The sequence below is a fragment of the Tigriopus californicus genome, chromosome 9, assembly GCF_007210705.1.
Source record: "Tigriopus californicus strain San Diego chromosome 9, Tcal_SD_v2.1, whole genome shotgun sequence".
In the NCBI taxonomy this organism is placed as follows: Eukaryota; Metazoa; Arthropoda; class Copepoda; order Harpacticoida; family Harpacticidae; genus Tigriopus; species Tigriopus californicus.
In genome coordinates this window covers 15,189,337-15,211,978 of record NC_081448.1, presented here as the reverse complement: position 1 = coordinate 15,211,978, position 22,642 = coordinate 15,189,337, and the positions used below count along the sequence as shown (strand labels likewise).

At 43.3% G+C, this 22,642-nt stretch overlaps 6 protein-coding genes and 1 long non-coding RNA gene across 9 annotated transcripts; 4 read left to right on the top strand and 3 right to left on the bottom strand.

Annotated features, from left to right (window-relative positions):
• Positions 1 to 6: 6 nt before the first annotated feature.
• LOC131886478 (peptidyl-prolyl cis-trans isomerase-like 1) lies at positions 7 to 4,146 on the top strand. 2 transcript variants are annotated; one of them, XM_059234838.1, is made up of 4 exons: positions 7 to 177; positions 3,536 to 3,759; positions 3,822 to 3,929; positions 3,988 to 4,146. In XM_059234838.1, the coding sequence occupies exons 1-4, from the start codon at positions 125 to 127 to the stop codon at positions 4,098 to 4,100; spliced, it is 498 nt and encodes a 165-aa protein (XP_059090821.1). In that variant the 5' UTR covers positions 7 to 124; the 3' UTR covers positions 4,101 to 4,146. The 2 variants fall into 2 exon arrangements, with proteins under 2 accessions (XP_059090821.1, XP_059090822.1); XM_059234839.1 differs by lacking the exon at positions 7 to 177 and adding an exon at positions 604 to 709.
• On the top strand, positions 1,145 to 3,478 carry LOC131886477 (zinc finger protein 143-like). Its single transcript, XM_059234837.1, has one exon. The coding sequence runs from the start codon at positions 2,125 to 2,127 to the stop codon at positions 3,190 to 3,192; it is 1,068 nt and encodes a 355-aa protein (XP_059090820.1). The 5' UTR covers positions 1,145 to 2,124; the 3' UTR covers positions 3,193 to 3,478.
• Positions 4,092 to 7,410, bottom strand: LOC131886476 (nibrin-like). The gene is made up of 5 exons (XM_059234836.1): positions 7,255 to 7,410; positions 6,761 to 7,103; positions 4,689 to 6,066; positions 4,455 to 4,631; positions 4,092 to 4,392 (listed from the first exon to the last, which is right to left on the bottom strand). Exons 1-5 carry the CDS (start codon positions 7,283 to 7,285, stop codon positions 4,153 to 4,155), a joined length of 2,169 nt encoding a protein of 722 aa, XP_059090819.1. The 5' UTR covers positions 7,286 to 7,410; the 3' UTR covers positions 4,092 to 4,152.
• A 4,232-nt stretch (positions 7,411 to 11,642) lies between these two features.
• On the top strand, positions 11,643 to 15,668 carry LOC131886479 (uncharacterized). 2 transcript variants are annotated; one of them, XR_009373924.1, is made up of 4 exons: positions 11,643 to 12,018; positions 12,132 to 12,238; positions 12,984 to 13,068; positions 15,010 to 15,668. It is a non-coding gene; the product is annotated as an uncharacterized LOC131886479 (long non-coding RNA). The 2 variants fall into 2 exon arrangements; XR_009373923.1 differs by lacking the exon at positions 11,643 to 12,018 and having other exon boundaries at positions 12,082 to 12,238; positions 15,010 to 15,663.
• Positions 15,669 to 17,910: 2,242 nt separating this feature from the next.
• Positions 17,911 to 19,966, top strand: LOC131887387 (putative Dol-P-Glc:Glc(2)Man(9)GlcNAc(2)-PP-Dol alpha-1,2-glucosyltransferase). The gene is made up of 3 exons (XM_059235979.1): positions 17,911 to 18,537; positions 18,798 to 18,963; positions 19,033 to 19,966. Exons 1-3 carry the CDS (start codon positions 18,190 to 18,192, stop codon positions 19,926 to 19,928), a joined length of 1,410 nt encoding a protein of 469 aa, XP_059091962.1. The 5' UTR covers positions 17,911 to 18,189; the 3' UTR covers positions 19,929 to 19,966.
• On the bottom strand, positions 19,964 to 20,738 carry LOC131887391 (plasminogen receptor (KT)-like). Its single transcript, XM_059235985.1, has 2 exons — positions 20,519 to 20,738; positions 19,964 to 20,441 (listed from the first exon to the last, which is right to left on the bottom strand). The coding sequence occupies exons 1-2, from the start codon at positions 20,728 to 20,730 to the stop codon at positions 20,186 to 20,188; spliced, it is 468 nt and encodes a 155-aa protein (XP_059091968.1). The 5' UTR covers positions 20,731 to 20,738; the 3' UTR covers positions 19,964 to 20,185.
• On the bottom strand, positions 20,738 to 21,659 carry LOC131887390 (protein SGT1 homolog). Its single transcript, XM_059235984.1, has one exon. The coding sequence runs from the start codon at positions 21,528 to 21,530 to the stop codon at positions 20,901 to 20,903; it is 630 nt and encodes a 209-aa protein (XP_059091967.1). The 5' UTR covers positions 21,531 to 21,659; the 3' UTR covers positions 20,738 to 20,900.
• Positions 21,660 to 22,642: the final 983 nt, after the last annotated feature.

The window sequence follows — 22,642 nt, the reverse complement described above, 5'->3', positions numbered from 1 at the left end:
AAATTGAAACGAACATTCGCCGGGAACCCGGGAACCCACGTTGTTTGGTGGTTTTGGTGGTTCTTTTGTCATTTCTCAAAAAAATACCCTTGTGTTACTTTTGTACTACCGCCCGTGGGTAACCATGGCCATTCCGGACAAGACTTGGCAACCGCCAACAGTCACCATCGAAACCACGTAAGAAATGAAAGGATTGGTCTTCGGAAGAACGCCCACGCTTAGTATGAATTTAAGAAAAACTTTGACGCAAAGCTATTAAACGAATGTAGGCGGGACTTCGAGGATTCTGGGGGAAGGATTCAGAGACCCACCAATGGCTGCCTGACAATCTGGCTCAAGTCAGACCCATCTATGAGAGTCTGGTTGGTGTATGGCGGTCAGCGGGCAATGAAGTCTGGGATCGAGCTCAAGGTCCAACCCTGAAATAGGTCGAGCGACGCGACGAGGTCAGCTGGACTCTTGGCTGGGCATGAGACACCCATGTAAATGATAAAATGAGAAAGGCAAGTAATGATAGAAAGAAAGAGCTTAGGGGCTTTGACTTGAGACCGAAAGCACTTAAATGAGTGGAATAAGCAAGGAGAACGAGTCAACGACCGCGCCCATCAAGGCATCAGGCATCATATAAAACAAGCCGACGGAGAAGTGATATTAAAATCGATCGTTTTTGGAATCCTAGAGGATTATCCTAGTCGGATTGAGATACCAGGCTTGAACCCACCTCCACCGTTTCGGTATCTCGCGAATATTCAACCACTCCTTTCGGCTATAGGTCGGGTTTATCCGCATCAAGGATATTGTCTGCGCTAAGAAATTGCATTGCATTGGAGATAGTAGGGTCAAAGGGAAAAAAGATGGCGTGTTCATTATGAACCTGGCATCATAGAGTGTTTGTAACACATTATTATTGTTATTATTATTATTAAAGGATCCACTCAAGACATTAAATGTATATAGAGTAAAGGATGCAGATGCAACGATTAAATGATAGAAGAAATGGAGAAGAGGAACATCTCGTCTCTTTCTTCGCGTTTTTTCGTACATTCCAGTGGATTGTTTATCAATGAAAGAGACATACTGAAAAATGCTCGAACCTTGTACCGATCAGGGAAAATAATTTCATGGGCATTGAAAATCTCTACAATTGTACAATATTCTCAATCACCTTTAACATATTTAAATCTAGCGACATCGTTGTGAAATTATCCTTCACCTGAAACTAATATGGCACCCCATTAGGGCCATGACAACTTGAAGGCCTCAAGTTCTTGATGATCTCTGAAGAGTCTTCATCTGGGATTACTAGATCGGCTAGCCGTCATAAAAATCAATCACAGTTTTACCTTAACACAAATGGAGTTGAGGGTATATGACTGAACTCGTATGTCAAACATGGTGCAAAATTTAGGATGACATACTGGAGATGAATGTCTTTTTTGGAGCACAATATTAGCACGTACTGTTTAAGTTCATGGTCACTTTTGTTCTCTGAGTATAGAAAAGATTTTTTTGTTTTTTTTTGGCGATAATTACATACAGTTGACGAAAGTCATTTGTTTCTTTTTTTAATATGTTTAGAGTTTGACATAGGTTGTATATTGAATTCATTGATCAAAGTGTTACTAAAAACTCCCGAGAGTAAAAAGTTCCAGGTTATTCGGCAAACATTTTATGTATGCGCGACAGCCATCATCAGCTGAACCGATATCAACTTTCATTATTTATTTCTCAAAGAAGCATTTTTATGCCCAATAAAAGGTGAAAGAGAAAAATTTTTGACGATCTCAATTTTCATATCATGGAAGAATCTTTGAAGCGGGATATTTCGACACTTCAGTTGTCCCAACATGTGTGCACATTTGTTGGCTCATTCGTTACAAATCCCTCCTCTCCAATGTAATATAGGGATTGATAATGGTATTTTTCGTTTGCGCACGTGTTCGCTCCGTGCAAGCCAATTCGTTCCCAAAAGCTAAAACTGTTGCACCTCACAAGTGCTGCCGGGTCTTGCCGATATAGCTTAGTGAGGCCAGAAGTTGTTCAGATGGTAAACCACTTGTGAGCGCCATTTTGTCCGCTCTCAAAGATCCAACTATGAAAAAAATCAACCATTCTTCTTAAACCATGGAACTTTGGAGTCTCCCAGAGGATGAGAAATTGATCACCGGCATAAGTCCCTTAAGTGAAAGCTTATCGGAGTCACCGGAGGCTGATTTCATCACCGAGGTTTCTCTTCGAGACATACCGGTGGTGATTGAGTCAGAAGAGCCGTGGAACTTATCCAAAGAGCGTGGCCCTCTATTGAATCTACCCGAGGTTGGTGCCACTCCTCCTGAGCCAAGAGACACGAAGCAATACACTTGTAGTGTGGACGGGTGTCACAAGGTCTACACAACCCAGAATCATTTAAAAGTTCATTTGCGTAGTCATAGTGGAATCAAACCCTTTCGATGTCTGCACCAGAACTGCGGCAAGAGTTTCGCCACGAATTACAGTTTGAAGGCTCATACTCGCGTTCACACGGGAGACCGACCCTATGGCTGTAAGACATGCGGGAAGTCGTTTAAGACTTCGGGGGACATGCAAAAACATGTCCGGATTCACACAGGCGTCCGACCGTTCGTATGTCAGACCTGCCAAAAGGCCTTTACTACCTCAAACATACTGAAGGTCCACAAGCGAACCCACACTGGAGAGCGACCATATGGTTGCGAAGTGTGCAAGAAAAACTTTGCTTCGCACACCAATTTAAAAAATCATCGTCGGATCCATTCTGGCGAGAAGCCTTACGTGTGTGAGAACGAAGCCTGTGGTCGCCGCTTCACGGAGTATTCATCCCTGTTCAAGCATCAACTGGTCCATGTTCCATTCAAACCATTTCCATGCAAGTTCTGCGACAAAGGCTATCGCTTGGAGTCTACTTTGATGCTTCACTTGCGCACAGCTCATAATTACGGACCCGAGGAAGAGAGCTACCAGCAACTCGGGGATCAAGAGGGACAAGATATTGGCGGTAATTCGAGTACGATCGAACTCCAACCACCCAAGATTAATGAGCCTGAGCAATCGCCCAGCAACGACACCGCAACCACTTTCGTGCTGCAAGGATCTACCAGGCTCTTTCATTTGCTGGAAAACCATGAGATGCTTAGAAATGGGATGGCTGAAGTCATGATTGTCTGCACCAATTGAGATTTGTCTCAATGAAGTCGTTTGTCCTTTTGATACAATAAAAATGGCGGCCATAACAAAAGTTCGCTTCTGTTTCAATTGATTGTGGTTTGAGCTTTTTGTCTTTCAATTTAGTTATTTGATGGCAGGTTAGACATGTATTGAAATTCATGGTCAGAACCATCTTCAAGCATGTGACTACAATATAAAACTGAAATTGGCTAGCTTTGAGATGCTAGTTCATTGACAGGAAATATTCGATCAATCTTAACTCATATTGTCATTGAAAATTTCAATGAATAGCGACGACTTCTGAAATTCGTTGGAAGAGTGTTGACCTAAAAGAAAACATTTGGAATTCAAGGATGGGCGAGTTTGTGGTTGAATTGTATTGGAAGCACGCCCCTACGACATGCCGGAATTTTGCCGAATTAGCTCGACGAGGATATTACAATGGAACCAAGTTCCACAGAATCATCAAGGAGTTCATGATTCAAGGAGGCGATCCTACGGGTACGGGACGAGGTGGTGCCTCTATCTATGGCAAAGAGTTCAATGACGAAATACATCCCGACCTCAAGCACACAGGTACGAGGAGGTAAAGCGAATTGTTGCGTTTTCAGCAATCAATAAACTGTCACCATATCCAGGAGCTGGAATCTTGTCCATGGCCAACTCAGGCCCAAATACCAACGGATCTCAATTCTTCATCACTCTCGCTCCCACTCAATGGTTGGATGGGAAGCACGCCATATTTGGTAAGGTTGTGTACTTCCTTGCCCATGTTGAGCAAAGCAATCACATTTTCATCTTTAGGTCGAATCCAATCCGGCATGGTAACGGTGAAACGCATGGGGCAAGTAGAAACAGGGACTCAGGATCGACCGGTAGACGACGTATGCATTGTAAAAGCCACGGCGGAAGTGTGAAGAATTATATATTTTTCGAAATAAACCTTAACTGATGTTAGCGCAACCAATATTAAAAATCCCACATTTCGCCCTCTTGGCTTTGTCCATGGCCTTCCTCAGATTGCATAACTTCTTCATCCTCCTCGGATATCCTATCGTGATCCTCGTCCTCCTCGCTCTGTCCCCTTACATTTGGGGAAGAATGGTTACCCACGTTGCCAGTAAATGAATTTTCATGTGTTGGTTGTCGAGTTTGATTGATGGTGTTGTTCAAGGAAACAAACTGCCTCCTCATTTGCGACGCCAAACCCTGGTTGAAATTACGACAAAGTAAAACATTGGTCAAGGAAATTTTTCGTTTTTCTCGCTTACCTGCTTCTTAAATCTTTTGAAGTTTTTGACTGGCCTTCCCAATTCCTGACTATTATTTGAAGGTACGAAGGTGGGTTTCGGGACTTCAGGACGCACCAAGTGTTTGAGTGTAATGAGAGAGCACCCTAATGAGATATCATTGATGGAGCTCTCATGTTGACGGGTTTCTGACAAAACCTGCGAACAAAATATTGACATCAATAAGCCCATTGCAAACCGTCGGCATTTGCTTACTTTGCTCTTCTTTTTAAAAAACATGCCGTTTTCCGACATGATTGTCGAATTCTCTTTAGATGCGGACGATGACGAAGCCGACAATGTTGAAGTGGAGGGTAATACCTGAACGCCTTTTTTCTTAATATGCACGGAAAGGATCTCTTGTGGCATTTCATTATCACTTGAACCATGCAGTTGTTCGTGTGAGTGGACAGTTCGGACAATTTCTTTCTGTAACCCTTTCTTGGGCCGTATCTCGATGCCAGTTTCAGGGCAATGAAGGAGCCTGGATCGCTTCACCGGACTTTGGTTCGCCTTCGGGGACTCCTTTCGACGCTTCTTGGACACCGATACATCACTCAAAGTTATTTCACTAGCCTGTGGTTCCATTGAAGGTAGCGGCGTGCAACCGAATAAATCCTCTTCTTCATCATTGACCGGTTTTGGACTTGGCTCCCAGACTTGCTCGATTTTGACTCGCTTACTATTGGGCGTGGCCTTGGGACTTGGCGGTCGTTTGAAGGAGGTTGATGGCCCAAACAGGTCGTCGTCGTCGTCCTCCATCCTTTCTTGCCCCCCTCGTTCCAATTTCACCTCTGATTTATCACCAGTGAGTGTCTCTGGAACCTTTGAAGTCCGACCTGTCAATGTGAGCATGGACTGAGTTGGAGGCCGTAAGCTTTGCGTTTGTGAGGCCCATTTGTTCTGGTCCTGTGAGGCGTCAATCAATTTCTGGGACAACTTCAGTTGCGGCTTTTTCTTCGGGTTCAAATCCAAGTCCACTCTCGACTTGAGAAGGGCGATGCCGATATTTTGCTCCGGAAACGAGTGACGCCCAAGTTGTTTCAGGGTCTCGGTAATTGTTTTGAACTCCGGATTTCTGTCCATATCTGCCTCATTCATGGGTTTGATAACAAGTACCGAATCCGATTGAAGATCCAATACCTTGGTGGGACTGGCACAGACTGATTCACCACCCGCATCGTGGATGGCCCATTGGTATCGATCCATTTGTGCACGTGTGCAGAACACAAATTCCCGTCCTTGAAACAAAGTCTTCCGATTCGGATCAACTTTGCATGAGATGTTAGCCGGATTTAGCGTCTTTTCTACGAGTTTGGGCACATAGTTGGCCACATCTGGAAGAATTTGTTGGCTAATTGAACATTGCTTGAGGTCTTTGAAGAACAATGGCGTGACAATGGGCGTGCCCTTGGCCAGGGCTTGAACCACTTTTAAGGTGAGGATCACCTCGTTCATCACCAAGTGGGTGACATCTCTATGCCAATTGGTCACAAACTTGGCATGTGGAAAATATTGGAGGGTTTGGGACAGCTCTAGTTTTTGGGTCCGATTTAACGAAGATCCGGTGCAAACAAGATGGGTCCATTTCAACCTGAAAATATCAAATTAGAGAGGGATTGTTTCAAAAATGGGTTCAGTTTCGGAGACTGATGATAAGATGGAAATTGAGTAGTAGATCATGATTTCCAGCGTCTTCGTGGTTGAAACCTATGTAAGTCAGAAGTGAAATAAACCGCTGCTGATACTTGGCTTGATCAGAGGAGAAGTTGGTTAACATAATCAAAAAGATCCTCAGGATCTATATTCGAAACACCGTATTTCAAGAGCTCCGTCTTGGTTCATCTGGAATACTGAACAGGAATCCAGTTGATTTTCTAGCAAGTGTTAAAAAAAACTATGATTTAAGGTGCAAAAAACTTAAAATAACCCCCCTCATTGTTTTTGAGACATGTGCCTTCGAAATTCCTGCAGCTAAAACATGATTTGCATTCTGTTCCAACCAAATACGGCAGACAGGCAGTCACTCAGCTATTCATGGAAATCCTAAGTTTGAGCACCCTTGAAACCCCCCGGAAGCCAGTTTTCTGCGGGCAGAAAGAAGCCTTCGATGTCGATCATTGGCCAGAATTAACTTCGTGACTTTGTACGTATACCTAGGGTCCCTACGTACACCCCATTGTCCGGAATTGGTTGACAGCCCACTCTTTTCCACCAATACAGGTCCAGATCGCCACAATCTCGCCTGGGTGATACTGAGCTCTCCATGATTTTCGACTCAGGCTTACATGAAAATCGATGTCTGGAATCCAAATTTAATGCGGACATTCTCCGTAGTGCTGACCGTCTTGGGACCCTTTGGGCTGGACGCATCCAACGAGAGGCTATTACCCGCACTGCTCGCACTGGTTTCCGTGGACGCAATGGCGGCCTCGCCCACGTAAGTTCCGTATTTGGAGCCTTGATCCCGAATCTCGACTCTCGGACGAGCGCCACTCCCCTCCGCCTCGCCGGCCAAAACTTGGATGAGGGCGTGGTTCCGACTAACCGAGGCGTCCTTATGGCAAATGATGTGCCCCTGAGCCCGACCCACCCGATAGGTCAACCCCGGGAGTAAGGAGACGCATTGTTCTGAAACGGTGAAATGACCCAATGAGCGGTGAACAACGAGGCCATGAATTCTTGTCTTCACACCACTCCAACTTGCTACTTCAACATCAATGGACTCAGACTTCTTTGTGGTATCCAGGGATGGATGGCCTTCGTTCAGATCGATACTTACTGGGAACTTTTTCGTTGTAAAGCCACCACATGATTTGATTACTAACACCGGTAGTCTGGCATCTTCGTTTATCCTAAGGCTCTCTCGTAAAAATGTGCTAGCCACAGATCGCCTTCTCTTTTATCTAGCCTAAAAGTAGAAGAAAACAAAACAAACAAGACGACGATTGAGGTTGCGTGATAGAGCAAACTAAATACTGCGTTCCTAAAGTCTTTGCCGCCTTTTCAAAACCTAGTTCCGCCATAGGAGAAGTAACGTAGAAGAGTAAATATCGAGCTTGTTGTGTTTTTTTACTGCAGCTGAATGGGAAAATTAATAGTGCACCACTAGCTGATAGAAAGCAGCGCCTCTACAATCAGAAACTATACCCTAGCTGCCGGTCAGCTGACACCCAATCGCTCTGAACACTAGCCCGCCTGGCTAGCACTCGTTGCATTCACTCCCTAGGAGTTGCTTCCTCTTTGATAAAAGCACAGAACCACGGTTCTCTTGGTCGCCAGTCCTCAAATCCTCAAAAGTGTCATATATTGCCATTGATGAGGCTTACACGTTGGTGGAGAAAGACGCTTGATACTTTTTTTTTGCGAACTTCCTTACCGCTACCGATTCCAATCCCAGCAGTTCAAGACGAGAAATTTGTTTAGTTATATATATTATTTGATCGACAAACGAATTAGTGTTGGCTGATCTGACTAACCCTTGAATATAAGGTTGATCGGGAATTTTTGTCAAAAACTTGTCCAAGTCTGACTTAAATCCTGCTACTGGATCAACGCCTACATACGAGTGCCACACAGCATATTTGAAGGGAGCAAATTGAACAATGAAGGGAGCCCAAGAAAGAAGAGAGGTGGACTTCAGTGTTCTTCTATCCTGGATTCTCGAGGGCTTGAAGGTGCTCTCAAAACGCACGTTAAGCCCATACGGTCACTAAAATTGACCCAAAAACCTGGGTTGGGACAAAGCTCATGACTGCTTTTGAAAACGTACAGTATCAGGTACCTTTCGTACCTTCTCTGAATACTGTACAATCCCAACCTTTCTAACCTCTCCAAATAGGAGAGCTCTCTCATATCCTCAATGTTCCTTGTAAAACATCTTTGGATCTGCTCGAGCTTTACAAACCTGCTGAACTAATTGGAGCCCAAGTGGGCGAGGCATATACAAGATGTGGCTCTAAATTGACTTGTACAGAGTTGGCATCCTGATGCCATCTCTGGACTTAAACGTGCGATATATCCAACCACACATTTGAAAAGCTTTACCCACCCTCAAGTGGATGTGCACATTGAACTTTCCATTATCTTGGAGGACTACACCTAAATCCTTCGTGGATGAGACCTGATGAATACCCTTACCTTCATCATCTAATAGTGGAGTGTCTAATGATGTCGACCCAGAGGTCATTGAGCGGAATTTGATTCCATTCAGTGTCATATTACTTGCAATAACCCAAGAGTAGATTTGGTCTAGGACCTCTTCCAGACAACCGGAATTCTGACCATTCCTACCAACTACCAATTTTATATCATCAGCATAGGAAGAGACACTGACATTACTACTACCAAGCTTCTGAAGCGGAGCAATGAAGATGATGAAAAGGAGAGGACCCAAAATGGAACTCTGAGGAACACCCAACTTAACATCATGTACGTCACTAAGGGATCCCTCAACCTTAACTAATTGTTTCCTACCACTAATGAAACTTCTTAGCCAATTGAGAACCTTGCCTTGGATCCCAATCTCATGGAGCCTGTTAACTAAAAGGACATGATCTACCTTGTCAAAGGCCTTGGCAAAGTGAAGATAAACTACATCGACTGATTCATGGCTCTCCAGTCCCTCAATAACCTGCTCTATATACTCAATCAGTTGGGTAACCGTGCTAAAATGTGCTCGGAACCCATGCTGGCTAGGAGGAAGAACTTCACGAATATCAAGAAATTCAACAAGTTTGAACTTCATGATCTTCTCAAACACCTTCGCAATATTCGAAGTGAGAGAAATCGGCCTGTAATTACTGGGGAGCGACTTATCTCCCCCTTTAAAAATTGGAACAACATGAGCTAACTTTAGTGAAGATGGAAACTTGCCCTGATCCAAGATGCAACGCATCAAGTACGAGAAAACAGAAGCAAGAACCAGTGAGCATCTTATAAGAAAGTGAGATGTCACACCATCAGGGCCAGGAGAGCTCAAGGGTCTCAGGTCCCTGATGGCCTCTACAGCATCTTGATGTGTGACTCTAAGATCATCTAGCTTGACAAGCCTTGCCAATCTCAACAAACTCATCAATAGAGCAATGAACTATTGCTCATAAACTCAATGAAGTTGAAAACACAAAAGAGAACTGATCTCCAAGTATGTTGGCCATAGACTCTACATTGTCTATGGCGTCCCCATTGACCTCAAAGGGCCCTACAGGGTGTTTCATCTTTCTCTTAGAGTTTGCATAACAAAAAAATGCCTTCGGATTCGACCTTACCTCCTGAACTACTCTACTTTCCTTTTTCAACTGATCTGTCTCAATGGAGACCTTAATTCTACCTTGGATTAACTCCAACTTTCTTTGAAGGCTAGCCACAGCTACGGGATTCAAATTGCTCTGGAGCCTTTTTGCTAGTTTGCAACTCTTTTTGAACAAATTTTTCCTGTACTTCAGAATTTTATAATGTGCTCGCCCTGTGGAACGCATTCAGAGATGTCTAGAGTGGAACAGACATCCTCAAAAACTAGAATCATTTTGTCTAAGGCTACATTAATGGATGATTCCTTTTTTAGCATTGAAATGAGGTCAAGCTCTCCTAACCTTTCTATAATCAATGGCCAATGCTCATCTTTGAACTTGAACTTAGCCAGACCAACCTTTTTGGCTGGTCTTACTCTAGAGCACGCCCACTTTTGAGTAATGGTCGACCCTATCTCGAGAACATGATGATCTGACAGATTGCTAAGCGTCACTTGGATCAGATCAGGGTCATTGGAAAAAAACCAAGTCGAGACATGGGGTACTCCATGGTCGAGAACACTATTCTCTCTAGTGGCTACACCAACATACTGGGAGACATTGCGAAAGATTGCAAACTCCTCCAGCTTTTCAAATGACTGAGATGTCGATTTCCAGATGGGAATATATCCATCGGGACTAGTTACAATGGACAGATCAAGACCTTGAAGATGACAAACTAAGACCTCTACTTCTCCATTCGACATTTTTACTTGACTAGTGTGCAGGTCATTTCTAACATATAGACATACGCGCCAATGCGGAAAAATGGGATTGTCAGGGCGTACTCTGTCACATTGAAGTAAATTGAAACCAACCATGGCCAGCTCTTCATCTAAGACCCCTGGTCGTAGCCAAGTTTCTGTCATGGAAATGAACAAGACCTGCCTATCTAAAGCTAGTTCCTCAAGAACCTTGATCTTTGTGCTATCCTTTTTGGAAATAAGACAATGCACATTCAGATAAAGCCCTTTTACGAGCTAATTGTCCTTCGATGGACTGGTGCTATCAAATCTTTGACTAGGCCTTCTAACCTTAAAAAATCCTGCTTTTGGACAAAACTCATCTTCGGCGGAGGATGAAAAAAACTTTGAGGAGACGGTAAAAGGGGAGGAGAAGAGGGAGAAGGAACTCTGGCCGCCATCTGAGCATACGATCTAAATGATTCGTTGGGCTCATGACGACCAGGGGGGGATTAGGGCTACAAAGTTTGGACAGAAGAGAGGTTAGAGGAATTGAGGATGAGGTTGGAGGAGAGGGAGGGGAACAATGGGAGGGAAAGGGGTGGGGTAAGTCTGTTGAGAGACTTGGCAACGAGGTTGCGACAACTGCTGTCTCTTCCTCCTCGTGCCCCTGAGATGGGCCTCTAGGCATTTGAAATTGAGGCATACCTTGTGCCTCAATGATCTCATGCACATAAATGGGTGGAAAAAAGCTACATCCCTGTATGGAACATCCCTTCTCATGGAACTTGAGAAGGCCAAACTCTCTAATGGTTTGAAGAATGCAAAAATTGAAATTTGATTATTAGATCCTGTCTCTGGGGAGAACCAATTTTTTGTTAAAATTATCCGTAGAGCAAGAATGAATTGACAAAATGATCAATACTGATAACATGTCTTCTGCAAAAAAACATGCCTCAACTGTGGGTCCCAGACAAAACCATAGGTAACAAATATGCTTGAATTAATCTTTAGAGTGATTTAAACTTCTAAAATGTGCCAATAGGTGCTCTACAGTGAAAATGGTCAATTGAGCAAGTCAATAATGAGTTGAGGAGGGCAGTTATCATTTTTTCTCCACCACCCATGCCCAAGCCATTTGATCTAGAGAAACTTGGAATAAACAAGATGATTCAAAAAAAAATCGGCTGACAAAATAAAGATATAATCATGAAAATCGGTCTGTCCTAACCAAATCCGACGGTTATAGAAGAAGAAAAAGTTCTTTAAGGCACAATGGAAGTTCTTCAGTCTACCGCAATATTCAGATCTCTGAACCACCCAACCTCAGCCAAAGGCCCTCTATTCTTTTGTAAACGTTACACAGAGTTTTTAAAACGAGTACATAAGACTTAGTGTTGCCATTTTGTTGCGCCACTGCCTAAGCGCCCCCTGGCCCTTCCAATTGAGCGGCCGCAGGCTTGCGCCGCGGCCTAGGCGCCCCCTGACCCTTGCAACCGAGCTGCCGCAGGCTTGCGCCGCGGCCTAGGCGTCCCCTGGCCCTTGCAACCGAAAGGTTAGGTTAGGTCAGGTCAGGTAAGGTCAAGAATGATTTCAAAATGGCAACACTGACTTTCTCTATGTTAACAGTTTAAGTGCTTATGTACTCGGTTTAGAAACTCCGTGTAACGTCCATACTTTTCTTTTAGGCTAGACCTTAGCACTTTGGGCTAGACTTTCTGCCGGTCAGCTGAGGACTTAGTTCATTTTCTGTGCAGCTGTCATCTGTTTACCACAACAGGTCGATGGACGAAGGGTAAGAATAGCTTTGCAGCAATGGTTTTCCTGACATATAAAGATATAATATTTAGTATTAACTAGATAAAATATTACAATTCGACCATATGTCACCACTTCTTTGGGTGGTCTAAGAACGTATTTGAGTTGGTAGATCGAAGCAGCCCAAAGGTTTTGAACTTTACCCGTGTCTGACCCGGACATTTTGGCATGGGATATCAAAGTACAACGAAATAACTTGAGGGCATGAAAAATCGTATTAAGAGATAGGGGAACCATTCAAGTCCATTCCTAAAAGAAATATTAGTTAGCGGTTACCTTTTTCGATGGCAGATATTTTAGGAAAGATGTTGGAAAAATAGACATTTGAGTAGGCGACGAAGCATTAAATTGATAATGTAGGAGCCACCAAAAGAGGGACGCACTCTATTGCTCTGGCTGGCCAGAATTTTCGAGGACTTGAAGGTACACACAAAACACACCTTAAAGCCTACACAATCCTATGGCCCAGCCATTGAGCCTAAAGTCTGAGGTGGAGCAAAGTACTTGAATTCTCCTGGAAACAAACAATATCACTGATAGAAGATATCTTTCGTACATTTGTTGAATAAGTGACTTTAATTCCTAAAAGTCGCTGCGTGACTCTTTAAATCCTTTGCTTCGTATCATAAATGAATGTTCTCATTCAATCTTCAACCTTGCCTAGAATCCCATTGAATCTTTTTCAGTGCCTCGCAATTATTAATTTGTTTTTATTTCTCCAGATATCATTGTGTTGATTAGCGGTTGGCGAACGTGAGGCTTTTGAACCAAACCCCTGTCTAACGCTGATGTATCAAGATGATCGAAGTAAGTTATTCTACTTTGTTTGTTTTACGGATTTTTCTAACATTTAACGAATAATTCCGTGCAGTAAATAAGAAAAAATATTTTTTGGTTGACCTTTTGTGTCGTTATGGTTCGTCTACAAAAGAAACATTTTGTCTGAAAGTTTGCCTAACAATTTCGGAATTCGGAACATTTGGTATTGGACAAAGAGTTCTTCTCTGACCCGTCTACACGTGAAACCTCGCATCCAATATAGTTTGCCAAACAGTTCTTGAGAAGTCACTTCAAAACAGCTACAAAGGAGAAGCTAGCAAAGGCTGCTTACATTTCTTATTTATCTAAACGACAAGAGGAGCTGAAGCACATTGACGTGAAGGGGCCAATATCACACAGGGCAGTATGGGCGAGGTCATGTCTATATAAATAATAGGTAGAGATAAATGATGACAATATTGGTTATTGCGGTTGGTAGAGTAGGTGGGTCAACCAGGTCCTTTATTTTGCCTTTTCCTTCTATGCATTCATATGTTGGCTAAAAATGGTGGCTACTTCAAGGCATGTTTTACCTCTTTCTATAACGAACATAACCAACATGATGGTTCACTCTTAATAATGTTTCGGCTTTTCTAAAGGTTTTCAAAATTAATTTGAACTATGAATCATATATCATAAACCAACTTTGTTGAAACAAAAACCCAACCGATTTTCTGATTTAAAATAATCTTGGATATATTGACACCAATTCTCCTTTAATTAAAAAAAAAAACTATGTAATATTAGAGTACTGGTCGAGATGTGAGAACCGTATATATTAATTCAAAGCTCTTGTCAGAAACGTTTATACAAGATGATTATTAAGATGATATGCAAATTGGCTTATAGGTAAAATAACTGCCTTTACACTAGGATGGAAAACCCAGATTGAATCCGGGTTGAGGATTGAAGTTAGAGTAGTGTTGGGGCGAGTCGGTCAAAAGACTTGAGTCCAACAGAGGAATCCAGTCTTTCACTGTTCTCAAGTCGAACAAAAAGACTCATGTTGTAAAAAGCTTGGCCCAGTAGTACTCCAACTACAATCCTCAGACCGGATTCAATCTTAATATTCCATCATAGTGTAAAGCCGCCCTTATAGTTACTGGGGAGTGAGTTACCGGATCTTAAAATTGCAACAATATAAGCTAACTTTAGACAGGATGGAAGCTAGCCTTGATCCAAGATGCAACTCATTAAGTATAAGGAAAAAGGCCATTGGATTCGACCTGATGTTGTGGACCACTGTTTTCTCTGTTTTTAAGTGGTCATTTTGGATGGAAACCTTACCTTACCTTAAATCAAGTCAGCTTTGTCTAAAAACTAGCCACCACTACTGGATTCAAATGGCTCTCATGCCCCTTTGTTAATTTGCAAGTTTTTTTGAACAAAGTCTTCTCATCTCTGGGAACTTTTGTTCTTGTTCCAGCTTTTTAACTTTTTGAACACATTCAGAGATTGCTAGATTAGAGCAAACTTCTCAAAAACTGAGATTAGTTTATCCATGGCTGCATGCATTAATGGACGATTCCTGCTTTAGAATTGCACCTAGGTCTAGCTCTTCTGACTTTTCTACGATTATAATAATTTGAGTTATTGTCAACTCATCTCATTAAGACAAAAATCTGACAGATTACTAGACCTGTGTCTCATGAACATACTGCATCAGATCAGGGCCATTTGCAAAAATGATGATAAAAAGGGAAGGACAATTCTGCAATAGCACACATTTTCGTTGTTTCTATTTTCAAATTGAATCATAAGCTAAGGTACGTATGTAAGAGTAAAAGTGGACTGTGCGAAGGTAAATGTTACACTTCATCTCGTCGCTCAAAACCTTGAACTATTCCTTCATTAACTGCGAATTTCAGTTCAATGCCCAAATTTGTCTTCAAGATGTAGTAATGACCCTTATGAAAATTTAATTTTCAGAAATTTATTTGGGTTTCCTTGGATTGGGGCTTCTTCAAGTTGCCCTTCTATTTGGGCAATACCGCCTTCATAAACGATTAGAACGGCTAGAGGATCGGGTGCAACGGTTAGAGGCACGGATGCAACGGTTAGAGGCACGGATGCAACGGTTAGAGGCACGGATGCAACGGTTAGAGAATATCTTCATCTCGATTAGGCCAGCCATCGGGGCATAGCCTGCTCAAGTCGAAGATCCTCTGAGAGAAGAGCCTGAACACCAAGATCAGCAACAGCCACTACCACTTATTGTGGTGTACAGCCTTCCCAACCTGAACATCAACCCCGTCCAATCAATCCTCATGCATGCGTCAATGGCTATTAGTTTTAACAAATACATATTCATCCGAGACCCAATCTCAGTTCGTTTTCTATACCTAAATTTGGATTTCGCGAATTTCTCCGCAACTAAACTACTTGCTGAAATGGGGTTTGTCCATCGATTGAACGATCCAAAAAACACATATTTCTGTGGATTTTTCACTTAAACCATAAAAATCACTTATTCTCTTTCTTACTCGGAAAAATTTCTTATCTCCTAAATTGTTCACTTTATTCCAAAATAGCACTTCATACAACCACAAAATCTTGTTGAATAGATGGACTTGGCCAAGTTTGAGCCCAAAACTATGCCTAGGAAATTAGAACAATAAAATTTGAATTTTCCGCCTGAAACGAACTAATTTACAAGTAAATAATAAAAAATGACCTGCCTGTAATTGAAGAGATCTACGTTTCTTATTTTATTACTTTAATTCGAAAAGTGGCTCGGAGTTGGTACGACCAAGAGCAGGCCGATTTGGCAGGAAGCTTGTTCACATTCTATATTTCTTTAAGTTTATGAATACGCATCAAGTTCATTGTGCCTTAGTTGGCAAACTCACCACATGGACATTAATCTGTAATGAGGAAAGCTCTTCTCAACATTGAATTTCGCTCTTTTTAGTGTAAAAAGGGTGCTTTCATTTTGGATTAGATACACAATGATTCATTTAAGAAAGTATCGGTGTCATGGTCAATTTGACTTAAAAAATGCGATTCCTATTCATATAGCCATGCACACTCTATGTTGACTGATTACCATTGAACGAGATGGATATTGGATACACAAGACAATCTCTAAATTGGAAAAAATATATCTAATCAGGTATTCCACCTTTTTCCTCTGCTAGAATCATTTTTCCGGTTTTACTTTCGATCCACTTTACTAAAGCACGTTTCTCATCCAAAAGACGGTTTTTGTGAGCTTTGACTTTCTCTATCTTGAGTGGTAACTCGTTAATTTGAAAGATTTCTTGTTGAGGGTGTTTATTCTCAAGCTTCTCCATTTTGACCTTGTTCACTATCATTGAGGCCAATCATCTTTCACTGGATCCATCCGAATTGTCGACTGAGTGAAGGTCAAATTATGTCAAATCAGAATAAAGATCAATACACAAGCGAGTGCATGATAAGCCATGCAGTTTTTAGGATGGCCCTTTTTGTACTCCCTTACTTAGAGAGCCACAGTTAATTCAAAGCGCAGGTGACGGTCCCAACGACCCCAATGGCCCTATTGGTGTTGGATGTGTTGCCTAACTATGGGATTGACTGTCGTCCACCTTCCAATTTGGTGGAGGGTCGATTCCATTGCTTTCGATATGCCAATCTGGCATATCAATGTCTTTGCATGACGGCATGTTCTTCAAGCCAAAGATTTCCGTCCTCATGTGTCTTATTCACTCCAAGAACGAGTTTGTGAGATGGAAACCTTCCTTTTAATAGCAGTAAAACTGTTGATGTCGCTGAAGTATCTCAAAAACGAGAGGAAATGTCCGTTTTGGCGGTTCTATGCTCTTCTGGACAATCAATGTCTTAGCATCACGGTATGTTCGACATCACCTGAAGTTAACCAGCCTCTCGGGTCTCATTCACTCCATGAACGAGTTTGGCATCAAGTGAGTTTCATGAAAAAACTGCCATACTTTGTAGATGAAAAAATTCGTTTTAATAGGAGTACAACTACTTTGATGACGCTGAAATGTCTTGAAAACGAGGGGTAATGTCCGTTCTGACGGTTGTGGTCTTCAAAATCTGCCCACCCAAAACCAAATCAAAACCATAGATAACTTCATATATAGATCGATCAAGAGAGCTGCGATCGCATGTTTTCATCTCAGCTGTCGCTGGTTGAAAACATGTTTCATTCGTAGTCAAGCTACTTAGGACAACTATGGTGCAAATTTGAATCGTTGACGGCTCGTCCAAATTCAGAGTAGAAACCCCTAATAAGACTCCTTGAGGCTGACCTCCAGAAGTGTCGGGATTACCTTGTTTACGTATAGGCGCAATCATGTCGCCCACATTCAAGCACATTGTTGGGAGATTGAAATGAAATTCCGAATGCCTCATCATTGCGTTGCAATTTCGGATACATTTTGTTACACTTTCGAGATTTTCGAGATGCGTTGCTAAACAAGGGCAATCAATAGAGTACATGATTTGCTCTACTAATGTCCAAATCTTTTTTTGACATGTTACGTGTATTATGCCCTAAAAAGCATGTTTTTTTATTATTCTACCACTCTTTCTTCCCGCATATTTGTAAGATTCAAAAGAAATTAAGATTAAAGAGGAATAACAAACGTTTCATGATAATAATTCAACTTGCCNTGTCCCATTTCTACCAGCGTCAGCTGACCTGAAAACATGCTCATGCGGTACAGCTCCTGTTGAACTTAAGCATTCTAGTTATGGTTTTCTATGATCAAAACAAACAGCTGACGTTGAGGTCAATTCTGGTCGCCAGATGGCAGGATTACCTCGACTACGTATTCTAGTTGTTTGGGTGTCTATGACTTGATCCTTGTCATAGTCACGCAACCTTGCGCAAGAATCATCGTTGTGAAAATCGTTGGAACTGCTGGCTGCATCCATGTAGTAACTACAAGATTAAGAGGCAGCACAATCAACAACATAAGTTCACGCTTCTTTTTTCCTCTCTTTCTCTTCACAAGTCCCATCACTCAACTTTATTATTAAAGACCTCCAGAAACCGACCCCCATGGAGGAAAACGGTCTCGAGACAGAGTGGGTGAGAGTGTGTGAATAAAAGTGAGCTATGCTGAGGTGTCTCGGGGTATCTCTCTGTCATTGAGCATTGAAATGACCATGGCCATTCAAGAGACACTCTTGTACTCAGCCTTTACCGGCCTAAGTCTGGCCGCCTTCCAGTTCCTCCACCATGTCCAACCCACGCCTTACATGGATGAAATGTTCCACATTCCGCAGGCCCAGCGCTATTGTGCGGGTCGATTCCAGGAATGGGATCCCAAAATCACCACCCCACCCGGATTGTATCTGATCTCGGTGGGCGTGCTCCACCCGCTATCCCAATGGCTGGGCCAGGTTTTGTGCCAGACCTACCATTTGAGGCTCATCAATGTGGGATTGGCCTCGTTGACCCTGATCATTCTGTACCGAATCTCGGAACAGATCCATGGTGGAAAACACGTAAGATCAGAGATCAAAGACAGCAGCAGACTAACAGGTTCAGGAACGCTCCAGATCACGAGGAATTTATGATGAACTCGACCATCTCGCCCATGAGAAAGAAAGGCAGGGATACGATATAAAATATATATTTATTGAGAGAGAGAGAGAGAGAGAGAGAGAGAGAGAGAGAAGAACATCATTCATTCCTTCATTCATCACCCATTTGATTACTTTTCATGTCTGTTTCAATCAGTTAAAGATGGGTTCTTGAATTTTAGTACTATGACGCCCAGCAAGCCTTGCTATCCTCGTTGAACATGTGCTTGTGCCCGTTGTTCTACTTCTTCAGCTTCTTCTACTACACGGACGTGGGCTCCACGTTCTTCGTGGTATTTATGTATTCCCTGCATTTAGATGGCCGCGATTGGTGCGCCAGTTTCATCGGTAACGACCATCCTCATTGTAGCCCTCAGGGCATCATCCTTGGTCAAGTCTATTAATATTGTATTTTAGGACTGTTGGCCGTCAGTTTTCGTCAAACGAATATCATTTGGGTGGCTTTTGTGGCTTGGCAGCGGCTCGGGCCCTTACTGGTCCACAATATCCACATGCACATGTTAGAAGGCCCTCACCCCGTCAAGATCAATTTGGACACCCGCGGTCAGGTGGTGGAGCTCTTGGAAGGAGTTTACTTTCTTCTATTCGATCCCCGCCGTACTTGGCGGCTGATCCGACTGGCCCTGCCCCAAGTGGGTGGCTACCTATTGGTCGGGATGGCCTTTGTTTCGTTTCTTATCCTCAATGAAGGGATCGTGGTGGGTGACCGGGAGGCCCACGTGGCTTGCTTCCACCCGACCCAAGTCCTGTACTTCTGCGCCTTCTGCCTGGGATTGGCCTGGCCATTCCTCCTGCCCCTCCTCCCCGCCTTTCTGACCTTTGGGAGGCGCCATTATCGCTTGATCATTTTTCAAGCCATTCTGTGCTATTGCATCGTTGACGTCTATTCGTTGGCCCACCCCTATCTTTTGGCCGACAATCGTCATTACACGTTCTACATCTGGCGAAGACTCTTAGATCGGAGTTTCTGGAGCAAGTACCTCCCGATTCCGATCTACATGTTTGGAGCCTTTGGCGTACTCCACAATCTCAAGCGGACCAATATTGCATTTAAGGTGTCTTATCCCGTGTTCGTGATGGTCAGTTTAACGCCTCAACTCTTGCTGGAGTTTCGTTACTTTATTGTTCCCTATATGTTCTTCCGAATCCAAGTGCCACCCACATCATGGCTGAAATTGGGGGCCGAGTTGGCCTTTTTCTTGTGCATCAACGCTGTGACCTTTTATTTGTACGTTCAAAAACCGTTTGAATGGGAGCACGACTCGGGAAAGGTGCAAAGGTTCATGTGGTGAGCTGCCAATACATAACGATTAAAATGCATGTCCCCTCAGTTTCAGTCTTTTTATTTGGACAGCGAACGTGAAAGAATGTATAGCACCATAAAAATTTAACAACATGTAACATCATGATGACCTCGTCAAGGACTTCACGTGAAATACCTTGAAAATGAAGTTCAGATTCAACCTCTGACCTGAAAACTAATCATTTGCGATACTACCGATGTTGGAATCTAGAAAGGAGATGACTTAGAATGTAACGGAAATGGTCCCTATTGAGTCGTGGAGGGCGTGGTTGCTTTGTACTTGGCATCCTCCTCCATTTGAAGCCTAGCCACGTCCAAACTCGAGAGCGAAGGTAGACCCGTGGGGATCTCGATCAGATCCCGCTCAAACATCATGATATTTTCCGCTTCAGACTTGATCCGGTTTAATTTGGTCCCGTAAGCCAAATCGGCTTGGTAACCGATTAAGAAGGTCAGTGGAAGCAAAGGAACCAAAACCGCGGGTTTCTTGCTGCTCTGAAAGCTACAAAACCCACCAACCACGGCTCGATTAGACTTTCCCAGATCAGTAAACTTTCACACACACACCGAGATAGTTACCCTTTTAGCATGGCCGCGACTGATATGCCGTAGAACGAGCTGAGCCAGACGAACATCTCCCTGGCTTTAGCAATTTGCAACGCGGCCATCCTCTCCCGCATCTGATTCTGCATATGAATCTGCCGCTCCATGGTGACCCGGTTCATTTCCAACATAAATTGTTGGTTCTTCTGCAAGTTGTCGTCCATGGCTTTGCCCATGATCCCGCCCATAGTGGACCTGCAATTGATTCAGTTCGCGGTTAAAAGTTGCCACGGACGACGGGAGATTTTGAGTGATTTGAGTGAAAGAAATAAGCAGGTCCGCTCTGGCCTTCATTTATTTCAACTGATCAAGATGGATGTGTGGTCGTAACATGTGGGTCGCGACTGGACAGGTCTAGTCAGTCGTTCCATTTCTTGTATTCCATGCCATCTGGCGGCTTCACGTCGACCTTGTCCTTGGCGATATCTTGCCAATTCGTGGATAAGACCGTGCCGCCCGACTCACTGAAGCTTTTATTCATGGCCTTCTTCACCTCGTCCGTGCCTTCAGAGTAGATCTTTTGAAACAAGGAGTTCAAGGCCGCTTCGCCTTCAGGCTTATCAGCTTCCAATTCATGCTCGATATCAGCCTCGATCTTGCTCCAATCCTTGCCCGAGCTGCTGGGATACTTGGCGGCCGCCGTAGCCGCCGCGGCCGTGGCGCCCCCCGCCCCTTGGGGCGCAGCCAAGGGCTCCGTGCCATCGCCTTCCAAGGTGGCCCAGCGTTGCCCGGTGCATTTGGCCAGTTTGATCTCGAGTTTGGTGCTCAGGACTTTGAAGCTCGATCGTTCAGGCACGATGGGATGGGCCAGATCCAGGTCCAGCACGAATTCCGAGCCCGGACGCTCGGGAATGGGCGCGGACACGCCCACAGAGGTGGCTTGAAGATTGACTTGGACTTGGTCGGGGGCGAGCGCCTTGACCCGCACTTCGATGACCACGTGCGTCTCGGTCTGGTACCAATCGTATTTGACCTTGTTCTCCGCCATCCTGGGACCCAGGCGCAGGGACAGACACTACATGTACCAGGAACCACTAGGACCACTCTGGGGGTTGAGGAATCCCTGCTGCAAGCCTGACGACAACAAGGGCCAGTCAGCAAGAGAAGAAGAAGGCTGATTAATTGGAGCTGTTGGCTTGGATTGTTCACGAGTGTGCAAACGGACTTTTCGAGTCCGATTTGGGGACTCTAGTTGCGTGATTATCAATGTGTAGCTTTGCGTTGAACGGACGCTAATTTTAGAATAGTATAATAGCTTATCAAAAACTCTTAACTATCACTAAACACAGCAAAATGTCTAAAGACCTCCCTCTTATAAGAGGGAGGTAAGTCTTTCATAGGAATGAGGTAAACAAACCCCTTTGTATAAGCCCACTAGGTATTTTGGATGTCTACTGTGTTCACAAGTATGAAACTGAATATGCCATCGTCAACTTTCAGCATAATGACCACCCATGACCATGGAGCAAACTATGGGCTTCTTTGTTTCTTTATACCTTTGGCTGGCTAGGATTGGTCTTAGGGTTATTTAGAAAAGTATCAAAGGTGGGGAGGCGTCATTAAAAAGTCAGAGTGGTTGAAAAAGACTACCAATTCATTAGCTTCAATTCTTCAATTCGTATCCATGTCTTCAATTGGATTACGGTTATAGCTACGCACATCTAAACAGGGTGGATATGGGTGGATACCTAAAACGAAGCCTCATTTTATATAGTTGTGGTTAAGATTGCGTTAAAGCTTTTGTAATGCAATGCCACATTTTCATAGACACGCAACTAAAGTACCAAAATCGTACTCGAAAAGCCCTTTTGAACAATGTCGATCAGCTGAGGAGCAAGTTCAAATAAGCTTGAAAGCTTGTCAGAGGTACATAACGAAAGGGGCTTCTTGCTTGGCGTACATGACAAAAACGGATTCATGCCTTGTCAAAGAAGGGATTCCTTGTGATATAATTTTGAGCATTCAACTTCAAACAAGAATTTGATTGGATTAGGGTACTGACCCTAGATGTATAGTTCAATCACACAAACATATTTAATAATGTTAAAATAGAATATCTTGAAATAAATTATTTTATAGCAAACTATTGCGCCTCTTCCC